General features: G+C 42.9%; 1 protein-coding gene across 1 annotated transcript in view; it reads left to right on the forward strand.

Annotated features, from left to right (window-relative positions):
* LOC130115819 (beta-galactosidase-1-like protein 2) overlaps window positions 1-15,715 on the forward strand; it is a 57,158-nt gene extending 41,443 nt beyond the window's left edge. The window contains exons 14-19 of the mRNA XM_056283669.1: window positions 2,759-2,830; window positions 3,199-3,277; window positions 3,391-3,478; window positions 8,785-8,899; window positions 13,484-13,600; window positions 15,629-15,715. Of these exons, the coding sequence (XP_056139644.1) occupies window positions 2,759-2,830; window positions 3,199-3,277; window positions 3,391-3,478; window positions 8,785-8,899; window positions 13,484-13,600; window positions 15,629-15,715 (558 nt within the window). The remainder of the gene's footprint in view (window positions 1-2,758; window positions 2,831-3,198; window positions 3,278-3,390; window positions 3,479-8,784; window positions 8,900-13,483; window positions 13,601-15,628) is intronic.
* The last annotated feature ends 7,135 nt before the right edge of the window (window positions 15,716-22,850 follow it).

The raw sequence follows: 22,850 nt of genomic DNA on the forward strand, positions 1-22,850 counted from the left end.
GTGTGTGTCCCTGCAGAGCTTCTCTTCTTTGTTTGTAGGCCTACGTATTCATCTTAATGATGTACACCGATCAGCCAAAACATTAAAACCACCTGCCTAATATTGCGTAGGTCTCCCTTGTGCCACCAAAACAGCTCTGACCCGTCGAGGGGTGGACTTCACAAGACTTATGAAGGTGTCCTCTGGTATCTGGCACCAAGACATTAGCAGCAGATCGTTTAAGTCCTTTAAGTTGTGAGGTGGGGCCTCCATGGATTGGACTTGTTTTTTCCAGCACATCCCACAGATGCTTGATAGGACAGATCTGGGGAATTTGGAGGCCAAGGCAAAACCTTCAACTTTGTTATGTTCCTCAAACCATTCTTGAACAACTTTTGTAGGGTGGCAGGGTGCATTATCCTGCTGAAAGAGGCCACTGCCATCAGGGATTACTGTTGCCATGAAGGGGTGTACCTGGTCTGCAAAAATATCTAGGTAGGTGGTATGTGTCAAAGTAACATACACATGAATGGTCAGACCCAGGGTTTCCCAGCAGAACATTGCCCAGACCATCACACTGCTTCCACTGGCTTACCTTCTTCCTATAGTGCATCTTGGTACCATATTTTCCCCAGGTAAAGGATGCACATGCACCCAGCCATCCACATGATGTAAAAGAAAATGTGATTCATCAGACCAGGCTACGTTCTTCCATTGCTCCATGGTCCAGTTCTGACACTTGCGTGCCCATTGTAGGTGCTTTTGGTAGTGAACAGGGGTCATCATGGGCACCGGTCTGCAGCTACACAGTCCTAATACACAGCGAGCTGTAATTCGCTGTATGTTCTGACACCTGTCTATCATAGCCAGCATTAACTTTTTCAGCAGTTTGAGCTACAGTAGCTCTTCTGTGGGATCAGACCAGATGGGCTAGCCTCTGCTCCCCACATGCATCAATGGGTCTTCGGTGCCCAGGACTCTGTCGCCAGTTCATCGGACGTCCTTCCTTTGGTAGTCACTGTACTTATCACTTTTGGTAGGCACTGACTACAACATATAAGTTCAAGTTCACTTTATTATCATATACATATAAAAAGTACCATCCATCCATTATCCAAACTGCTTATCCTGTTCTCAGGGTTGCAGGGATGCTGGAGCCTATCCAAGCAGTCATTGGGCGGCAGGAGAGACAGCCTGGACAGGCCGCCAGGCCATCACAGGCACCACACCACACCACACCACACCACACCACACCACACCACACCACACACACACATTCACACCTAGAGACAATTTAGTACAGCCAGTTCACCTGACCTACATGTCTTTGGACTGTGGGAGGAAACCAGAACACCCAGCAGAAATCCATGCAGACACAGGGAGAACATGCAATATCCCCACAGACGACCCGGGATGACTCCCAAGGTTGAACTACCTCGGCGCTCGAACCCAGGACCTTCTTGCTGTGAAGCGACCGCACTAACCACTGCGCCACCGTGCCGTAAAATCAAGTACCATGTACCTTCAAATGCAATGATGAAATGTATGTGCCCTGGCTCTCTCAGCCCTTAAAACTATATATATATATATATATATATATATATATATATATAAGGAAATAATAGTTTCCTATGTATTGATTTTGTTATTACAAAAACAATACATAATAAATCATAAATCCCACAAAATAATAAATCAATGAAATTTATGTAAGGAGCCTGCTATTCATTATTCTGAGCATCTGTGGGTAAAAACTGCCTTTGAAGTGGCTGGTTGGAGCACTGATGCTCTGTAAGTGTTGTCCTGAGGGAAGGAGGAAGGGCAGACCATGTGCTGGGTGGCTGGTGTCCTCCATGAGTCTTAGGGCCTTCCCTCTGCAACGGATGGTGTACATGTCCTGAAGCTGTGGCAGTGCTGCTCCTATGATTTTTTAAGCCATTTTTACAATTCTTCTCAGTTGTTTGTGGTGCTGTTCAGGTTGCCAAACCACACCAGTATTCTTCCAGTAAGAATGATAGTCTGGTAGAAATTTACCAGATTTTTTGTGAACATTTTGAATTTTTTAAGACATCTGAGAAGGTATTGTCTCTGTTGTGCCTTCTTAATTATACAACTGGTGTTAAGAGACCAGGAGGGGGACTCTGACATCTGAATGCCTAAATATCTGAAGTTCTTCACAATTTCAACAGCGGCATCACTGATGTAAACTGGTGTCTGAACTGTTTTGGAAAACAATTTTTTTCTTTGTTTTCAACAATCATCTCCTTTGTTTTCTCAAAGTTTAGGGAGAGGTTGTTATTTTGACACAATATGAATAGGTCCCTCAACCCTGGGATGATCTGCTGTGGCGACCCCTAACGGGAGCAGCCAAAAGTAGTAGTAGTAGTAGTAGTAGTAGTAGTGGTAGTAGATGGATAGGTCCCTCACCTCCTTCCTTTAGACATCGTCATGCCGCGAACACCCCACAAGACCTGCCGTTTTGGAGATGCTCTGACCCAGTCGTCTAGCCATCACAATTTGGCCCTTGTCAAAGTTGCTCAAATCCTTACGCTTGCCCATTTTTCCTGCCTCCAACACATCAACTTCAAGAACTGACTGTTCACTTTCTGCCTAATGTATACCACCCCTTGACAGGTGCCATTGTAATGAGATAATCAGTGTTATTCATTTACCTGTCAGTAGTTATAATATTTTTGTTGATCGGTGTATAGCCACACTAGCAGCACATCAGTCTCAACTGACTGTAGATGACTCATTAAAATACTCTTTTGTCATCCAGGTTTTTGTGGACAGACATTTTATTGGTGTTCTGGATTATAAGACCCTGGAGCTTGCACTTCTTGATGGGAAGGTATCGTGTGTGTGTGTGTGTGTGTGTGTGTGTGTGTGTGTGTGTGTGTGTGTGTGTGTGTGTGTGTGTGTGTGTGTTGTGTTTCTATTTAAGTCTATTCTGTGTTAGTGGGCGTGCTGCTGTGTTGATCTCTTTCAAAAGGACAACATTGATATTTAACACCATAATATAACTGAACGCTTCTGGGGTTCCTGATGAATACATTCGGCACCTACTAAGTCCCTGTTTTAAGCCAACGATAAGTTTTCAGGCAAATGTTTGCTCTTACAAAGTAGACTTCAATTAGTCAACTTTTAAGACTCCCCCATTGGGAAAAACAAATTAGTTTTGTGTTTTTGTATATACATTTGCGTATTTGTGCACTGAAGGGTCAGAGAAGTCTGAGTTTACTGGTGGAGAACTGTGGAAGAGTGAATTATGGGAAAACTCTGGATGAACAGCAGAAGGGTAAGAACTCTTTCAGACATTCAGAAGGCTTACCTTTCTCTAGACCATGGTTTTCATGACTGACCACAAAAGAAGGTTTTCAATGGTAACTAGTAAAATGGCTTGCCTTTCAGGAATTGTTGGAGATATTGAATTGAACAAGCGCCCCCTTCGAGACTTCGTCATTCATAGTCTGGAAATGAAGCCAGGCTTTGTAAATAGGTTTGCGATTCTCATTTACTTTCAAGTTTCCCTCCATGTTTGTTGTTTTTGTCATTATGCTTTCCTCCCTCTGATTCAGCTCAGCTGTTTAGCTTCCCCATTTCACAAAGTGCATGGTATCACAATGGGAACAGGATGACAACATGCAAATATCAAAACACAGCTTGTCAGTATGTTGTCACAGCTGGTAAACATGCTAATACTACTACTACTACTACTACTACAACTACTACTACTACTTTCGGCTGCTCCTGTTAGGGGTCACCACAGTGGCTGATCCATTTCCATCTCTTCCTGTCCTCTGCATCTTCCTCTGTTACACAAGCCACCTGCATGTCCTCCCTCACCGCATCCATAAACCTCCTCTTTTCCTCTTCCCTGGCAGCTCCATATTCAGCATCCTTCTCCCAATATACCCAGCATCTCTCCTCTGCATGTGTCCAAACCATCTCAATCTCAAGTCTCTCTTGCTTTGTCTCAAAACTGTCCAGCCTGAGCTGTCCCTCTAATATACTCATTCCTGATCCTGTTGTTCTTCATCACTCCAAATGAAAATCTTAATGTCTTCAACTCTGCCACCTCCAGCTCCGCCTCCTGACTTTTCGTCAGTGCCACTGTCTCCAAACCATACAACATAGCTGGTCTCACAACCATCTTCTAAACCTTCCCTTTAACTCTTGCTGGTACCCTTTTGTTGCAAATCACTCCTGACACTCTTCTCCACCCACTCCACCCTGCCCGCACTCTCTTCTTGACCTCTCTTCCGCACTCCGTGTTACTTTTAACAGTTGACCCCAAGTATTTAACCTCATCCACCTTCATCACCTCTACTCCTTGTATCCTTATCATCCACTGTCCTCCCTCTCACTCACGCATATGTATTCAGTCTTGCTCCCACTGACTTTCATTCCTCTTCTCTCCAGTGCATACATCCACCTCTCCAGGCTCTCCTCAAACTGCACCCTACTCTCACTACAGATCACAATGTCATCCACAAACATCATAGTCCATGGAGATTCCTGCCTGATCTCGTCCATCAACCTGTCCATCACCCTTGCAAACAAGAAAGGGCTATGAGCAGATCCTTGAGGTAATTCCACCTCCACCTTGAACCCATCCGTCATTCTTACCACACACCTCACCAGTTACACTGCCCTCATACATATCCTTACATGCTTCTCTGCCACTCCAGATTTCCTCATACAACACAACACCTCCTCTCTCAGCACCCTGTCATATGTATTCTCTACATCCACCAACACACAATGTAACTGCTTCTGACCTTCTCTATACTTCTCCATCAACATTCTCAAAGTGAAAATCACATCTGTACTGCTCTTTTGTGGCATGAAACCATACTGCTGCTCACTAATCATCACCTCTCCTCTTAACCTAGCTTCCACTACTCTTTCCCATATCTTCATGCTGTGGCTGATCAACTTTATACCTCTGTAGATATGACAGCTCTGCAGACAGCTCTGCACATCAGCCGCATTCTTGAAGATCAGTACCAGGATACTTCTTCTCCACTCCTCAGGCATTCTCTCACTGTCTGCAATTTGTTTACAGTATATTAATTTAAATTTGGATCTTACAATAATATCAAGAGAAAACAGACATTTTAAATTGTAGTGCTTTAGATTGAGCTAGTTTTAGATTTTTGTTGAATTTGAATTCAGTGACTTCAAGAATTGTGTTTTTTTGGTTAAAAATATCTGTTTTCTAATCTAACAATATTCAAAGTAACCAATCAAACAGACAAAAGACAATCAGTATCTGCCACTCAGAAGAAAAAAGAGAATCAGTATCTGCTGCTGAGAAGAAGTGGGATAGTCAAAGAGATGAAGAAAATAGACAGGAGTACAAGGAGATGCAGCATGAAGTGAAGAGAGAGGTGGCAAAGGCAAAGGAAAAGGTGTATGGTGAGTCGTATGAGAGATTAAACACTAAGAAAGGAGAAAAGAACTTGTACTGATTGGCTAGACAGAGGGATCAAGCTGGGAAGGATGTGTAGCAGGTAAGGGTGATCAAGGATAGAGATGGAAATGTGCTGACAAGCGAGGAGAGTGTGTTGAGAAGGTGGAAGGAGTACTCTGAGGGGCTGATGAATGAAGAAAAAGAGAGAAAGAAGGTCGGATGATGTGGGGATAGTGAATCAGGAAGTGAGGTGGACTAGCAAGGAGGAAGTGAGGGCAGCTATGAAGAGTGAGAAGGCAGTTGGTCCAGATGACATACCTGTGGAGGCATGGAGATGTTTAGGAAAGATGACAGTGGAGTTTTTAACTAGATTGTTTAACACAATCTTGGAAAGTGAGAGGATGCCTGAGGAGTGGAGAAGAAGCATACTGGTACTGACTTTCAAGAATAAGGGCGATGTGCAGAACTGTAGCAACTACAGAGGTATAAAGTTGATCAGCCACAGCATGAAGATATGGGAAAGAGTAATAGAAGCTAGATTAAGAGGAGAGGTGATGATTAGCAAGGAGCTGTACGGTTTCATGCCATGAAAGAGCACTACAGATGTGATGTTTGCTCTGAAAATGTTAATTGAGAAGTATAGAGAAGGCCAGAAGGAGTTACACTGTGTCTTTGTGGATTTAGAGAAAGCATATGACAGGGTGCCAAGAGAGAAGGTGTGGTATTGTATGAGGAAGTCAGGGGTTGCAGAGAAGTATGTAGGAGTGGTGCAGGATATGTATGAGGGAAGTGTGACAGTGGTGAGGTGTGCAGTTGGAATGACAGATGGGTTCAAGGTGGAGGTGGGATTACATCAAGGATTGGCTCTGAGCCCTTTCTTGTTCGCAATGGTGATGTACAGGTTGGTGGATGAGATCAGGCAGGAGTCTCCGTGGGTTATGATGTTTGCGGATGACATTGTGATCTGTAGCAAGAATAGGGTGCAGGTTGAGGAGAGCCTGGAGAGGTGGAGGTATGCACTGGAGAGAAGAGGAATGAAAGTCAGTAGAAGCAAAACTGAATACATATGCATGAATGAGAGGGAGGACAGTGGAATGGTAAGGATGCAAGTAAAGGTGAAGATGGCATATGGGTTTAAATACTTGGGGTCAACTGTCCAAAGTAATGGGAAGTGCAGAAGAGAGGTGATGAAGAGAGTGCAAGCAGGGTGGAGTGGGTGGAAAAGAGTGTCAGGAGTAATTTGCGACAGAAGGGTACCAGCAAGAGTTAATCGGAAGGTTTGGAAGATGGTTGTGAGACCAGCTATGTTATATGGTTTGGAGACAGTGACACTAACGAAAAGATAGGAGGCGGAGCTGGAGGTGGCAGAACTGAAGATGCTAAGATTTTATTTGGGAGTGATGAAGAAGGTTGGGATTACGAACGAGTATAATAGAGGGACAGCTCAGGTTGGATGGTTTGGAGACAAAGCAAGAGAGGCAAGATTGAGATGGCTTGGACATGTGTGGAGGAGAGATGCTGGGTATATTGGGAGAAGGCTGCTGAATATGGAGCTGCCAGGGAAGAGGAAAAGAGGAAGGCCAAAGAGGAGATTGTAGATGTGGTAAGAGAGGACATGCAGGTGGCTGGTGTGACAGAGGAAGATGCAGAGGACAGGAAGAAATGGAAATGGATGATCCACTGTGGCGGCCCATAACGGGAGCAGCCGAAAGTAGTAGTAGTATCTGCTGATGTATTTACCCAGACAGGACCTAGTTTAAAAAGGCAATGCTTGCCTGATTTTTGCATATTTTCCATGTAGTATGAACCAGAATTTGAATCCATTTAACAGTAAATGTAATGTTCTTTCAAAGGGAATCAGAAGCTGAATTACAAGTATAGAGCTGACTTAGACTTAGACTGCTTTTATTTGTCATTGCCTTGTATGCATGTCTCATACATACAAGGGAACGAAATTACGTTTCACAATGACCTCAGTGCCACATAAAAACAAAGAACACACCATAAATATTAAGAACAAAAGTGCATTAAAAACAGAATTACTTTACAGGTCTAAACATCACAAGCACACCTGACACGGAAAGTGAGTAAGAAGGTCAAAAGGTCATTTCATGGAAGGTCTAAGTGTTCAGGCTGTTGAGGAACCTCACAGCCTGAGGAATGAAACTGTTGCATAGTCAGGTGGAGGCAGAATGGATGCTCCAGCATCTCCTGCCAGAGGATAGAAGGGTGAAGTGGATGTGGGAAGGGTGGGTGGGGTCCTTCAAAATGCTAAGAGCCTTCCGGGTGCACCGTGCGTCAAAGATGGCCTGGATGGATGGCAGAACAGTTCCAATGATCTTTCCAGCTGTCACTATCCATTGTAGGGATTTGCAGTTGTAGACCTTGCAGTTTCCATGCCAGACAGTGATACAGCTGGTCAGAGTGCTCTCTATGGTGCCTCTGTATAATGTAATGAGGATGGGTGGGAGGAGATTCACCTCCGTCAGACGCCGCAGGAAGTGAAGACACAGCTGGGTCTTCTTGGAGAGTGCAGTGACATGTGAGGATCAGAAGAGATCCTCTGTGACGTGAACCCCCAGAAACTTAACACTGCGGACTCTCTCTACTTCCATACCATTGATAGTCAGAGGGGTATGGTGGGCGCTGGTCTTTCTAAAGTCAATAATGACCTCTTTAGTTTTTCCTATATTTAGGGAAAGATTGTTTTTTTGCACCTTGCCGCCAGTTGATCCACCTCCGCTCTGTATGATGATTCATCATTGTTGCTGATGAGACTTACCACTGTGGTATCATCAGCAAACTTTATAATGAGGTTGGAGGTGGATGATGCTGTGCAGTCATGAGTCAGCAGGGTGAATAAGAGCGGACTGAGCAAACAGCCCTGTGGAGCACGTGCTCAGTGTGATGGTCCTGGAGGTGATCTTGTCAATTTGCACTAACCTTCTCTTTGTTAAGAGGTTTTATACACAATTAATCTTAACTTTCTGTATCTCAGCTCAGTTCAACTTTCCTGAAATGTTCATGCCTGAATCACCAAATTAGCAATAAAAAGGTATTGTCCAGGGAAGGACTATAGAGTCATGGACATGTATTGCAATCTTTGTACTTTGCATGAATCAAAACACTTCATACAATGAAAAAAAGAAAGCTACTGCATCTGATTACCCTGCAATTGTTATTTTTCACTTGACATGTGTACATACTGTATATCTGTCATTAATAAATATGAACAGGAAAGGAAATACAGCAATTTAGCAAAACATTCTCGTAAAAGAGAAAAGTCAAATTACTGTTTGAATTGTGCATTACAAAGCCAATCTGCATGGAATCAGATGCTGTAATCAGAGAGCATCTTGTTAAGATTGTGTGTATTTCCCCTGTTTCAGGCTTCAGAGTTCAGGTGTCTGGAAGTCGATGCGTCAGAAGCTCTCCTGCCCAGGATTCTACCAGGCAAGACTATATGTCAATGGTCCTCCGAGAGACACCTTCATCCGACTTCCTGTGAGTTGGAAGACCAGTTAGCTACCCCCTTTAAAAGACCTCTCTGTCAATGTCTTCTTTTTCTTTGTGCTTTATTGTTGTGTCATTACCACCCAGACAGAGTGGCGGAGGATCAGAACAGATTTTCGAGAGTTTCAGTTATGTATATGCTTACAACTTTCAGGAACATCAGCTTACTATCTCTGGATCTAACATTGCTGTTATTGATATTGTCAGTGTGTTGGAAGTGTTCTGTTTAAAACCTCTATATTTCCTTTAATGCAAATGATCATTCATTATTTCAAATTTGGAGGACTGGTTTATCTTCTTGTTATCAATTTTTCAGTTACTTACTAATTGACTTTTGATAACTGACTTGCTTCATCAGTCTCAGCTGACTGCATGTATCCCCCAACCTTATAAACAGCAAAATTGCATAATGGCCGAAACCAATGATCGATTTCATATGCAAATTGCTGTGACTATTAACTAGAGTTACAATGGCCATGTGTACTATTCACAGAGGATTGGGGAATAGTTACAATTACAGCATTGTAAGATGGTGACAGATGTACTCTTAGTCCCCCCGCCCCCTCGGTTCAGAGATGGTCATTCCCTCTTCAAATAGATGGTCTCTTTGGCTCCTCATTCAAACCAGTGTTCCCATCTATCAAGGATGTGCACATCCTCATCCTTGAAAGAGCGGCCACTGGCCTGTAGATGGGTGTAGACTGCGGAGTCCTGGCCTGACATGTTAGCTTTCCTGTTTTGTGCCATCCTCTTGGCCAGCATTTGTTTGGTTTCTCTGATATACAGTACATGGCAATCCTCCTGGCACTTAACAACATACACTATATTGCTGTTTATGCCAGGAGACCCAATCCTTGGGGTGGGCCAATTTCTGGTGCAGCGTGTTTTGGGGTTTGAAAGTAACTGAGATGCAGCGTTTGTAAGATATGCGTCTCAACTCCCGCCACATACAGAATCACCACTGGTTTATGCTTAGATCTGACAATGTCCCCACTGACACAGTGGCCAGAGAAGGGGAAAAATTCCACATTAAACAGGCCCTGGGTAAGTGTGGTTATCCTAACTTGGCGTTTGTCAAAGCCAGGAAGATGCCCAAACAGTGCACCAGCTGAACGAAGAGAGGAGAAGGACAACCACTTTGTCTGTGAATGTTCTCATTTATCCAGGTCATGGTTATCCAAAGGAGTTGAATCAAGTGCAACTGGACTTGGTATATATCCGTGAAGACGTATCGCCTCTCATCCAAGAGGCTTCCTCAGTTCGTGCCTTTCTGACTAGATCAAGCTAGTCTGACTGGCTGGTGATGAGACTCAGAATTTATCTTCTTTGGAGTCATTGTCAGAGCTATAGATGTCTATGGCTCTTTGTGTTCTGATGTTTACCAATGCCCGTCGCTAACAGAGCCATAGATATGAGTGGCTCTTTTGTGTACCGATGTTTGGTACACAAAAGATGTCAAGGGAAGACGTAAAGAACAACAGTTTGCCCTTCTTGGACTGTGACGTCCACATTGGGGAAGACAGGAGCCTCCACATTGGGGTTTACAGGAAACCTACACACACAGACCAATACCTACTTTTCGACTCACACCACCCTCTGGAACACAAACTGAGCGTCATCAGAACTCTGCAACACAGAGCTGACTGTGCCCAGCAGCACTCAGGCCCAATGAGAAGAACACAAACACCTGAGGGGTGCTTTAAAAACCTGCGGCTACCCCAGTTGGACCTTTGTGAAAACTGCAACATGTTACAAAAAGACCAACCAGGTGAGCGACGAGGAGAAAAGGAACAGAAGGAATAGCACAGTCATCCCGTATGTTTCTGGGGTCTCCGAGAAACTCAGGAGAATTTTCAACACACACCGCATCCCGGTTTACTTCAAACCCAGCAACACACTCCGACAAAGACTGGTTCATCCCAAAGACTGTGTACCACACACCCAAAAAAAGCAATCTGGTGTATGCTGTACAATGCAATGAGGATAGCACTGACCTATACATAGGAGAAACCAAACAACCACTACACAAACGGATGGCCCAACACAGAAGGCCAAACTCCTCAGGAGAAGACTCAGCAGTCTATCTACACCTAAAGGAGACGACACACTCCTTCGAGGACAGCAACGTACACATTTTGGACAGAGAAGATAGATGGTTTGAAAGAGGGGTGAAGGAAGCCATCTATGTGAAACTGGAAAAACCATCCCTCAACAGAGGAGGAGGTCTGCGACACCACTTATCTCCCACGTACAATGCCGTCCTTTCATCTCTACCCGGGAGACTCAAGAAGCTTAGCCTCCAAGAACAACAATCGGCCACTAACGGCTCCAACGACTCTCATGACCACTGAATAATGAAGTCGAAACTTTCACCCCCAACGACCGTCGCTGCTAAACAAATGCAAATCAATAGCTCCGATGGCGACGGGCGCGGCTGGACATCGGAGCACAGGAGAGCCACGCATATCAATAGCTCCGATAACGACGGGCGCGGCCAAACATCGGTACACAAAAGAGCCACTCATGTCTATGGCAGTTAGCGACGGGCGTTGGTAAACATCGGAACACAAAGAGCCATGGACATCTATACCTCTGACAACGACTCCAAAGAGGATAAATTCTGAGTCTCATCACCAGGCAGTCAGACTAGCTTGGTCTAGTCAGAAAGGCACGAACTGAGGAAACCTCTTGGATGAGAGGCGAAACGCCTTCACGGATATATTCCAAGTCCAGTTGCAGTTGATTCAACTCCTTTGGACAACCACTTTCTAAACATAAACCAGTGGTGATTCCATATGTGGCGGGAGTGTCAGAACAGTTGAGATTAATTAGATTTAAGATGGCCACGTGTACTACTGACAGAGGTTGGGTAGTAAACGTGACGATTTTAACTCTAATTGATGGTCACAGCAATTTGCATATGAAACCAATCACTGGTTTCAGTTGTGACACAACTGTGCCGGTTTCAGTCATTATGTAACTCTGCTGTTTGTAAGGTTGGGGATACCTGCAGTCAGCTGAGACAAGGGATGGGTATCGTTAAGCTTGTTTTTTCTTCTTTATTACATATACAACACAGAACACAATAACTCAGACACAACATGACAAAACGAGTGAGTAAAAGTAAAAGTAAATAAATAAATAAATAGTGGACATTATCTCCATTCCCAACTCTCACCACCCCCTACAACAGAGAAAGGCAACATCAAATAAATAAATGAATATATAAACAAATAGCAAGGTTACAGGAAAACTGGTTTTGCAATAGAAAAGGTACAGGGACAGGCTAGGCCAGTTTAGGAAACTCTTGTAATACTGGAGATGACAGCATAGGTCCAATATGTTCCAAGTAAGACTCGTTTGAGACTCGTCTTTCGATGTCGGCCACTGTGATGATAACTGGTTCTTGTTCTGGGATATTGCTGTGGTTTGCTCTTAGTCTGCAAGCCACTGGACACTGGTGTTGTGTGATGCCTCCTTTTCCCATATATCCTTCTAGTATTGCTCAGTCTCTTCTCTGGGTGGGTCTGATGTTTTTCCCTTGTTACTCTGTAGCTGGGAGTACACTTTGGGTAGTTCTTTGAGGAACAGGCCATTTACTCTGTTGGTTTCTGCTTCTCTAGTGTATCTCTTCAGCCTGGAGGCCAAAGCTGTGAGCCTTTGTTTGGTAGTTTCCAGGGCCTCACTTAGGGAAACCTATCTTTGATTATATATATATATATATATATATATATATATATATATATATATATATATATATATATATATATATATATATATAGCATTTTTTTTCTGAAACCGTCAATGCTGTTGTTATAAGTGCTCAACTAATCAGGAGCGGAATATATATGTGTGTATATATACACACACTTAGCACAAAACGGAAGGACATTTGTGTTTGGTAGATTATTTCTGTGTTCTAACAATGCTTCTTGGCAATAAATCTTATACCGTTGGAAAGCCTGTTTATTTCCCTTTTAAATGGTGCCACATTTGTAAGGAACATGCATTTGTGGGATGAGCAGAAGAGCTGAGTATGTGGGTTGCGCCCATGAAAAATTTGCTAAATCTTCTCTGCCAATGCCAAACAGCTTATTTTGCTGTTGCTATTGACTCTTGTTTTGAGCTTCTGGTACCCTAGGTGCTGACAATCAGGTGCCTGATATAAGATTTTTGCCAAGAAGCATTGTTACAACAAAGAAATAATCTACCAAACATAAATTTCCTTACTTTTTGTGCTAAATTTATATATCTATAATCCAGTGAGTCAAGTAAATTCTTTATGAGAAAGTGCAAGCCTGTTTCATGCCATACGCTGTCAATAATGACAGCTGATGATTGCTTATGATTGCTTAACGCTGCCCACAGTGGGCAGCATTAAACCTGAGACACTGTTCTTTACAAACATTTTGAGTAAAGTTATGATGCAGCTCAGTATATGGCACAGCTGAGTCCTGACAGCATTGTCAAAGCAAGGCTTGAATTATCTGCTTGCATCAAGCACTGACTTCATCAATATTAATATTAGCCTGCAAGTAGTTGTTGTATAAGTTAACAATTGCCATTTTAATACAGGGCTGGAACAAAGGAGTGGTATTTATCAACGGGCAGAATCTGGGACGCTACTGGTCAATTGGTCCCCAGCAAACCCTTTACCTTCCCAGCCCTTGGCTTCACAAGGGAACTAACCAGGTACTTCTAGCAAATCAATACTGTACTTGACATACTTATGACATCTCATAAATAATTTGATCAAAATCAACCCAAGCAGTGGCAGACTCATACACTGTAGAATTACAGAATTTGATCTTATATCCAAGAGCTACTCCACCACTTTTACTATTTAATACATATTCAACTAGGTTCACGTCAATGATATTTAATCTAGTCAGTGTGGATCCATATTCCTTGCTGGTTTTCTGTTCTGCTAGGTACTTAATTACATTCATCTGTTGTACCAGGTCTAAAAAAAAATGTGAAGAGATGTTTGTGGAATATTTGACACTAGGGCATTAATGACTACTGCATTTTAGTAGTCCATCAGCTACTCCCAAAAAATAGTCGAGTGGTCGATTAATTGCAGGAGATATATAATTTTTTTCACTCAATAACAATGATCTGTTCTCATCAAAAAGGTCTCAAATACAACCAGTAAAGGGTTAACCTGGGGGCAGATGAAATAGCAGAGTCCTCGATTGGCTCTGAGAGGCTGTTTACAAATGAGCCACAATCTGATTGGACTAAACCCCCAGCAGGCCTGTCTGAGCTCAAGATAGTCTGTTTGACTGCAGAAACAACGCAGCTGCTTTCTTGGAGGTGTTTCGGTTTAACTGTTGACCGTTTTACCTGGTGACTTTTAGCTGAGTCTATCCGTGGTTGTCATGGTGATGGCAGCTGTTAAGCCTGAAAGCCTTAAATCATCTTAAATTAAATGTTAAAACCAGGTTATATTTGCCTATTCCTTTTTGTCCTACTTTAAGTAAATTAAATGGTGTCGCCAACAAGACGCATTCACATTTCTTGAAATTAATTTTAATGTGGAGGGAAAAAAACCCAAACAGATTAGCAGAGCAGCTAGTCTCTAATGAGGAATTTAACATTATAAAGTTACAGGTTAAATGATTAAATATGGGTCACTTTCCGAGGATAACGGAATAAAATACAGCTGCACTGCCAGCTGTGGTTTGCTTCCCACATTATAACGAGCATTACGAGAGGTGAAGGAGTCTTGCTGAGCACAATTTAACTTATATAAATGGTTAGTGTAGCTATTAAACACAGATGAGTGTGTATTTAAAATTGATTAAAATTAAAGGCTTTTAAGAGGACACAATGTGTTCTGTTTGTTTTCAACAGCTGCTTTCACGTAAGTCACCAGTTAACATGTTCACTTGTTAAACCAAAACACGGGGATAGCAGGAGTCTGTCCTTCTCTAAATACCTTAAATTCTGTTTATTTAACACGGCATAACATAGAAAATGATTGTTCCAACAAATCCATGCTGCAACCACAGCACCCCCAGCTGCATATCTGCTGTAGATGGTTTGCCACTGCTTTTTTGCTTACTGCACAGTGCTAAAACCACACAGGAACGATTAGTCTACATCTATGCACAGTGTCGACTAGTAGTTTTGATAGTTGACTTGTCGACTATTCTGTGAAACCCTTACTTGACATAGTAGGTGATATAATGGCCTACCCGGCAGAATAGAAAGCAGCAGTGTTGATGGTTCTAGAGGATGAGTTTGAAAGCACCTGCACTATGGCATCTTTGGACATCATTGTATTACAGTACTATGAGCATACATATGAGGTGTTGGTGGCCAAAATAGGGATCAAACCACACAGAATCCCTAACACTGTACATTGAGCTTATATGGCATTCCATGTTTTCCACGGGTTACTTGAGGTATCTCTCCCACACCTCCACTTAAATGCTAAAGGGAGGTACATCACAGGTCAACAATTTCAAAATACAACTTCTGATGCTCAGCCCCCTGTAGTTTTGATGCTATATAATTTGGCAGAACGTTCTGAAAAAAGCCTCAAGCGACATTTCTCTTTGCCTCTCTCTCTCTTTCTTTGTGTGTGTGTGTGTGTGTATGTGTGTGTGTGTGTGTGTGTGTGGGGGGGGGGGCTCTATGCTCAACCGATTCCTCTGTCTTTCCTCTCTTGATCACCACTGTGTGCCCAAAACTGTTATTTTTGCTTTATTACAGGTGATAGTGTTTGAAGAGCAGGAAGCAGATGGTAAGATCCAATTTGCCAGTGGGCCCGACTATGGCATGACTGTTGATGTCCAGTGAGAACAAGCGGTGAAAGATAAGGAGGTGAAGAAAGATAATGGAAGAGTATCAGGGGATAAGTGGATTGAGGCAACAGCTCAACCACTTACGCCCTGACAGCTTCGAGGGACATGGGGCACTCTGGAGTTATGCATTGGACTTCATGAGGCATTTTTATGACCACTGGAAAAACAACACAGTAGTGGTGTTGACTAATCAAAATCCTCTGACAACTATTTTGTGTAGTCACTGCAATACAGTTTGTGGAATGTTTTTTTTTCTGTGGTACGATTATGATTAATTGTTTATCATTAGTATTATTAGTATTATTATTATTATCAATTATTATTATTGTATATTTATTTATTTTTCTCTCCAATCATACCCGGCCAATTACCCCACTCTTCCGAGTCGTCCCAGTCACTGCTCCACCCCCTCTGTCAACCCGGGGAGGGCTGCAGGCTACCACATGCATCCTCCGATACATGTGGAGTCACCAGCCACTTCTTTTCACCTGACAGTGAGGACTTTTGCCAGGGGGACATAGCGTGTGGGAGCTATTCCCTCCAGTTCCCCCTCTCCCCCGGGCAGGCGCCCCGACCAACCAGAGGAGGCGCTAGTGGAGCGACTAGGACACATACCCACATCCGGCTTCCCACCCGCAGACACAGCCAATTGTGTCTGTAGGGACGCCTGACTAAGCCGGATGTAACACATGGGGATTTGAACTGGTGATCCCCGTGTTGGTAGGCAACAGAATAGACCACTACACTACCCGGGTGGTGCGATTATTTGTCCAAGCGCAAACCGGATGAATTATTTTCATATGTAGTAAAACTTATAACCTGCACTTACATAAAAAACATGAAACTGACAGATAAAATTGAGGGTAAAAATGTCTTGGTGCATTGTTGTATTTTAAATCTTTTTAAGTGTGTTCTTCCGTTCGTATAATTTTCATTTAACAATCACATTGGACTTTGTGATAAAAAAGCATGGAAATAAATACAGGTTTGACCTCTCTGTCTCTTGCTAAAGCATGTGAACCACTATATTTACCTAGCACTGTGAGAGCCTATTTAATATGACAGTGCTTGCTCTACAGATTTACCTTCTTCTGATATGCCAGTGAGCTCTGCAGAGACGTGAAGATCACAGGCTGAATTTGAAGCTCATGTTTGAAGACTCTCTCCCGCTCTATTGCACAGAACCTGTCTGGATATGATCGCAATTCATCTTTTCATGGTACATACTGCAATGCAATGTAGCTATGAAAACTCAGCAGTACGAATTAAGAGAATGAAACCACACAAGTTAATAGCCCCATTTAATCTGTGCACAAACTAGATTCCACCAGCTATGGATTCCAGACAGGGAGAGTCAGGGGGTTTAATAAATTCTCTTCTAAACTAATGAAATGTCAATGAATTTTATGAACTTGTCACTTTATGCCCATTGAGTGACATGTTAATCACTCGGAGACAGATCCAGTTTGTAATACTGACAGTGGGACAATCCACAGTGTTAAAGTAATTTTAAAATATGCATGGTGGATGGAATACAGCCTGACTTGTGCTTATCACTGGAAGATTGCTAATTTGACTCTGGACTGAGTAAGTACGTGGGAGACGGAGTTAGACTGCGTAACAGTCCCCTCTACCAGAAACTATCGTCAATGTGCCCTTCAACAAGGAATTGAACCCCTGCAACTATAACGTATTTTAGTTACCCCAGGTCATTTTCACCTGTTCAAATAACTGTCAAGGGAGATAAAGAAACATTCAAACTGTTCACAAAGTTGTAGTTTGAAGCCACAGTACAAAGGTATGGGGCAAAGCCTTTTTAAGTTGTTTATTACTCTTGATTCAACTTCATACGGTGTGTCTGAGCAGTAATCACTGGCCAGTGAACAGCCTTGTGAGTTACATGTAGAAGTGTGTATTACATATAGACGGATAAGGAAAGGGACAGTTGTGAAAACAGAAACCCCTTCACAAGGCAAAGGCCTTTAATCACAAAAAAACGAACTCATCTCTACTCCCAAAGCTTCCGTTTAGCTTTGCTCTGTTTCACCCAGGAAAGCTTGAAAGGTCTCATAGTAGATGTTGCTTCGTTCTTTGCTCATTGGAGTCGGACAACTTGGGGGGGGGGGTGAGATTTCAGTACTACCCCATAATTTTATAAGTACCACGGTAGCAATTGAAACTGCCGAAGGTCTTTTGCATGATTGTGTTTTTCATTTTTTTGGATTTTTCCCCCCTTTTCTCCCCAATAGTATCCGGCCAATTACCCCACTCTTCCAAGCTGTCCCGGTTACTGCTCCACCCCCTCTGCCGATCCAGGGAGGGCTGCAGGCTACCACATGCCTCCTCCGATACATGTGGAGTCACCAGCTGTGTCTTTTCACCTGACAGGAGTTTCGCCAGGGGGACGTAGAGCGTGGTAGGATCACCCCCCCCCCCCAGTTCCCCATCCCCTCCGAACAGGCACCCCGACTGACCAGAGGCGGCACTAGTGTAGCGACCAGGACACATACCTACATCCAGCTTCCCACCCGCAGACACGGCCAATTGTGTCTGTAGGGATGCCCGACCAAGCTGGAGGTAACACAGGGATTCAAACCGGCGATCCCTGTGTTGGTAGGCAATGTAATAGACCGCTATGCTACCCAAACACTCCCTGCACAATTGTGTTTTGTGCCTCTACTCTCCTCATGAGATATTGGAGCATTAAATCACAACACCACAGAATGTCTGACAAGTCCAGCTCCCTGCTGAGCTGTGCAGCAGCCTACTCCTAACCGGGCTGCCAGTTCCATTCTGCATCACCTAGACCTGAGACTTAAATATAATGAGGGGGGAACCTGAACCCGAAGAATTCCATTTCAAAGTTAATAAAATCTGTCACTTTGAAAACAAACAAGCAACAAACAAACAAACAAAAAAATTGTTGCAAAAGAAAATTGTGTTGGCAGAAAAATCAAACAAGTTATTGTGGGTTTTTTTTTATATATGGTAGTAGGTGCAGTCAGTGCACTCAGTTCACAATACAGTTAATAGGGAGCAATTTATTGACATTAAAGATGATGTAAAAGAAACAGACTGTCAGTGAAGCTGTTAAAACTGTATGTCTGCCTATTGGTGATGCTGTGCGTGTGTGTATGCATGTGTGTGTGCATGTGCGTGCGTGCGTGTGCGTGTGTGGTCACGCGCATGTCATTTTTACAGAGCTGAAATACAGAAATGGGGCATACACTGCTTTAAATTCAATTGCATATCCATACTTAAAATAAATACATAAATAAATATATTAAGAACTGCATTTTTTTAATAAATATCCAAAAGCATGTTGACATTTTGTGGAATAGAACAAATCAGAGAAATTTAGTATATAAGGTGTCAATAACTTGTCCTTGCGCAACTCCAAACCATGCAGTCAATGCACACAAAAAAAAACACGACTTCTTTTGAACAATATCATATGTTGAAAAGGAAACGCAATGGTATAATGTGTTTTTTGTTTGGAGGGGTGAGAGTTGTGGGGTTTGTGCAGCAATAACCTGGCGGCGTGACACACTGTGTGTGTGTGTGTGTGTGTGTGTGTGTGTATTGCATTGGAAAGATGATTTATCCAGTGGAGGAAAGGTTGTATAATATGGGATGTAAAAATGTCTGGATTCAGCTTTAAAAGTCTGTATATTGTGTGGAACCACTCGTAGCTTTCATTGAAAATGTTGTTTCTCGCTCTTGAATTTGTGTACAACATAATGAATGTTTCTTCTGGAACAGAAACCATGGAATACTGACTTCAAACCATCACATTTATTCGAGAATATTCATACTTTTTTATGTTGTGCTTTTCACTATAGCTTGCCACTGCTTTGATGACGCAAGTAAAATCCCCCTCCTCTAGATGAAGCCACAGTTTCCACGGACAACAAAATGTTTGCGGCCATGCAAACATTCTTTTAATCTATAGCGCGTTTACAGTCAGTCACGTGATTCTGATGACGCGCAAGATTCAGATGGAGGACAGGAAGTGAAAAGCAGAATGGACGAGAAGGAGCCCGAACTGTGCTAGTTTAGACGATATCATGAGAGAAAGGTATAAACAGAAAGTAAGATATGTTGGACATCATCCTTATGCTATGAAGAGTTTCTTTTAACTGAATTGAAAGACTTGCCTGCAGTAGTTATCCGACTCCGCTCCTCCCGACCGCAGACGACGGTTGGCAAGCCATTCCCCCCCCCCCCCCCGGCGTTTTCGGTCAATTTCTTGTATTTCCATCCCTTACGAACAACAGCTTTTGGTACTCGATAAACACTCGTCGTAGTTTCTCGGTTTAATCGATGTGAGCAACCGGCATTTTGAGAGTTTGTGATAGTGCTTCCTGTGTAGAACATCACTTCCTGCTCTCCACCTACAGTTCGCGCGTCATATGCAAACAAGCTATTGTTTTCCTAACATACACCTGTTGCGCATGTGCACATGCATGTTAGGGTTAATACTCCTGTCTGTGCCGTTGAGCAAGGCGATGGGAAGAGCTGGAGTTGGTCCCCGGGCGCTGCCGCTGCCCACTGGATGGGTTAAATGCAGAGAACACATTTCGTTGTTACCTTACAATGACAAAATAAAGTGGCTTTCTTTCTTTCTTCTTGTTAAAGGCCACTGTCATTGGAGTACATACGTCTGCTTATTGTTAGCTAACAGATGAAACTAGTTTGCCTCAGTAGACTTTTTTTTTTTGGACATTTCTGTTTCTCATGTATAGTAACTACAGTTTAAATTATTGGAAAAAGAAGAAATACGAGTAGATTATTAATTTAATTTCCCATCTACCAAACCATGAAGCGGCGTTTTTGCAAACCAACTGCCTATTGTATTCTTAGGTTACCTCCTTTTTCGCGTTACATCCACTCTTCATATTGTTTGACACCTATCTTTTCTGGCTAGTGTTCTACACATGCGTACTGCTGACCCTGCTGTTAGCTAATATCCTATGTGCAGAAACAAGGGAATTAACGTTAAAAAAACATACCACTCCACCGCTTTGCACCAATGAAACCGTAACATGCCTTTGCGAGAGCTGACAGAAGGACTGAATCAGCGTTACATAATTTGCCATCAAGGCGATCTGGTATAAAGGTCTTGGTAGCAAATTGACTTGGTGATATGCTAAACTGTGTGTATTATGTGTACTACTGCCTTTTGTGTATCCTATGTTCAGTGTACCTAGTGAGGAGTTAACTGTATGTGCAGGTGTGGGAAGAGAGGGTGTGATAGTTCTCCTTTTTACATATAAATACAATGCTACATTAATTACATTGCTCTTTCGTGTCAAGAAAACCTCACCATTGCCTCGGATTGTTCTCCAGTTAAATTAGTATTTACACATGTTGCCACAAAGGAACATTGTCAGTGTATTTTTAAGTGCTTAGTTGCATGTTGGGATTTGAATGCTAACATGTGGGCTATAGATCCCACGCACGAGCGATCCACTTCAGACAGCAGTTACTTATGGGCGGCTGAAATACATAAGTAATAGTGACACTGTATGACAGACAGTGATAACCTAAGAGTCAGATATAGGCAAGAGTCAGTAGTATTGAACTAGCAAGAAAAAAATGCATGTAAACACGCAAACTAATTGAGTTAAAGCAAACATTTCTTAAGTTATACAATAACATTATCCTTTCCCTTCTAATGCTTGTATCAGTGTTTACTGAAAGTAAAATCTACTTAAGAAATGAACTATTGTTCCTCGTGGCCATTTTTTTTTTTTTTTGCTGTTGTCGTTTTTGTCCGGCGTCACAGTTGCGGGCCACGTCCTTACAATTCAGTATCAACGCTTTCGGTTGAATATTGGGCGGAATCGGTCTGTTTTCCGAGTCCATTCCCTCGCTTCTGACCGTGTGCCGATCCACAGCTGAGCTCTTGATGAGGAAACCAAAGATAGCCTTTAACCTGCTCCACCTCGTCCACGTTAATGGGCTGGCTCCATGCTTCTTCTTCGTCTTCTTGTGCTGTATCCCGTGTCGGGGCGTCTGTGGGGGGCTGTTGTTCTGTGCCGGGTGTGGCCTGCGAAGTCTCCTTTTAATGTTGCCGTCTGGACCTGATAAACACTGCCATTTCGTAGTAATCTGTGCTTTAATATGATACATTTGTACTGTTTTAATCCCATCATTAGGAGTGTTTTGATTTAGTCGAGAGGATTAAACCTCCTGAAGGCAGTCCTTTACTCAGATGATTAAGACATGAGCGCCGTTCGCACTGAAGTAGACTCTTTTTTCCCCTTCTTCTTCTTTTGTTTTCCTCCGTTCGGGGTCCGAAGCCAATCACCTGGAACAGAATGGAGAGGGAATCGCTGAGTAACAGCACACAGGCTTTAATTTAAATCAATTAAACAAAATGTTTTGCTTTTTTAATATTGTAACGTGCATGGACAAGTAGACACGTTGGTCCTTGGCTAACGGGTCGGATCCTTTAGTCGACTGGTTAACGTCGTCGCTTGCGGAGCAGGTGATATGGGTTCACGTCCCGGCTGTGGTGGCTGCCCGACTACACCCCGAATTCGCTACAATATGTTTTGATCATAATCAACAGCTGACACGACTCAGAACAGAAATAAACTCAAACTAGAGGAGTGCCCTCAGTACGGTGCACACCTCCACCAGGTGTATCTCCCCTTCTCCAGGGCTCAGACTTGGTGACAAAACACCCTTTTTTTTCACCTAACAGCAGAAGGGAAAATATGTATTTTAGGCTGACAGGTCCAGTAGTTTCCGAGATTAGCCATGCACGCACACACACACACGCACACGCACGCACGCACGCACACGCACGACCAAACACATTAATGTATAATGAATAATGGATGTATAGGATATTAGGAAAACGTTTTATTTTGTAGAGTGATGAGGATAACCCAGGTGAAAGCCATAATCCCATATGGGTTTAATAAATTCATATGGGTTTATAAATTCATGTCAGGCATGAATGGAAGATGGAGTTAAAGGCTAACAGGGAGATAAAACCAGCAATGTCAGGAAAAAATGGAGACGTTCATTGTGTAAAAAGGGTTCGACTGACTGTGTGCAGTTATTGTCCATTCATGTGGCAGGGTTTATTCTTTGGTTATGCTTGATACTTACCACTG

This window comes from Lampris incognitus, chromosome 7 (assembly GCF_029633865.1).
Source record: "Lampris incognitus isolate fLamInc1 chromosome 7, fLamInc1.hap2, whole genome shotgun sequence".
NCBI classification, from domain to species: Eukaryota; Metazoa; Chordata; class Actinopteri; order Lampriformes; family Lampridae; genus Lampris; species Lampris incognitus.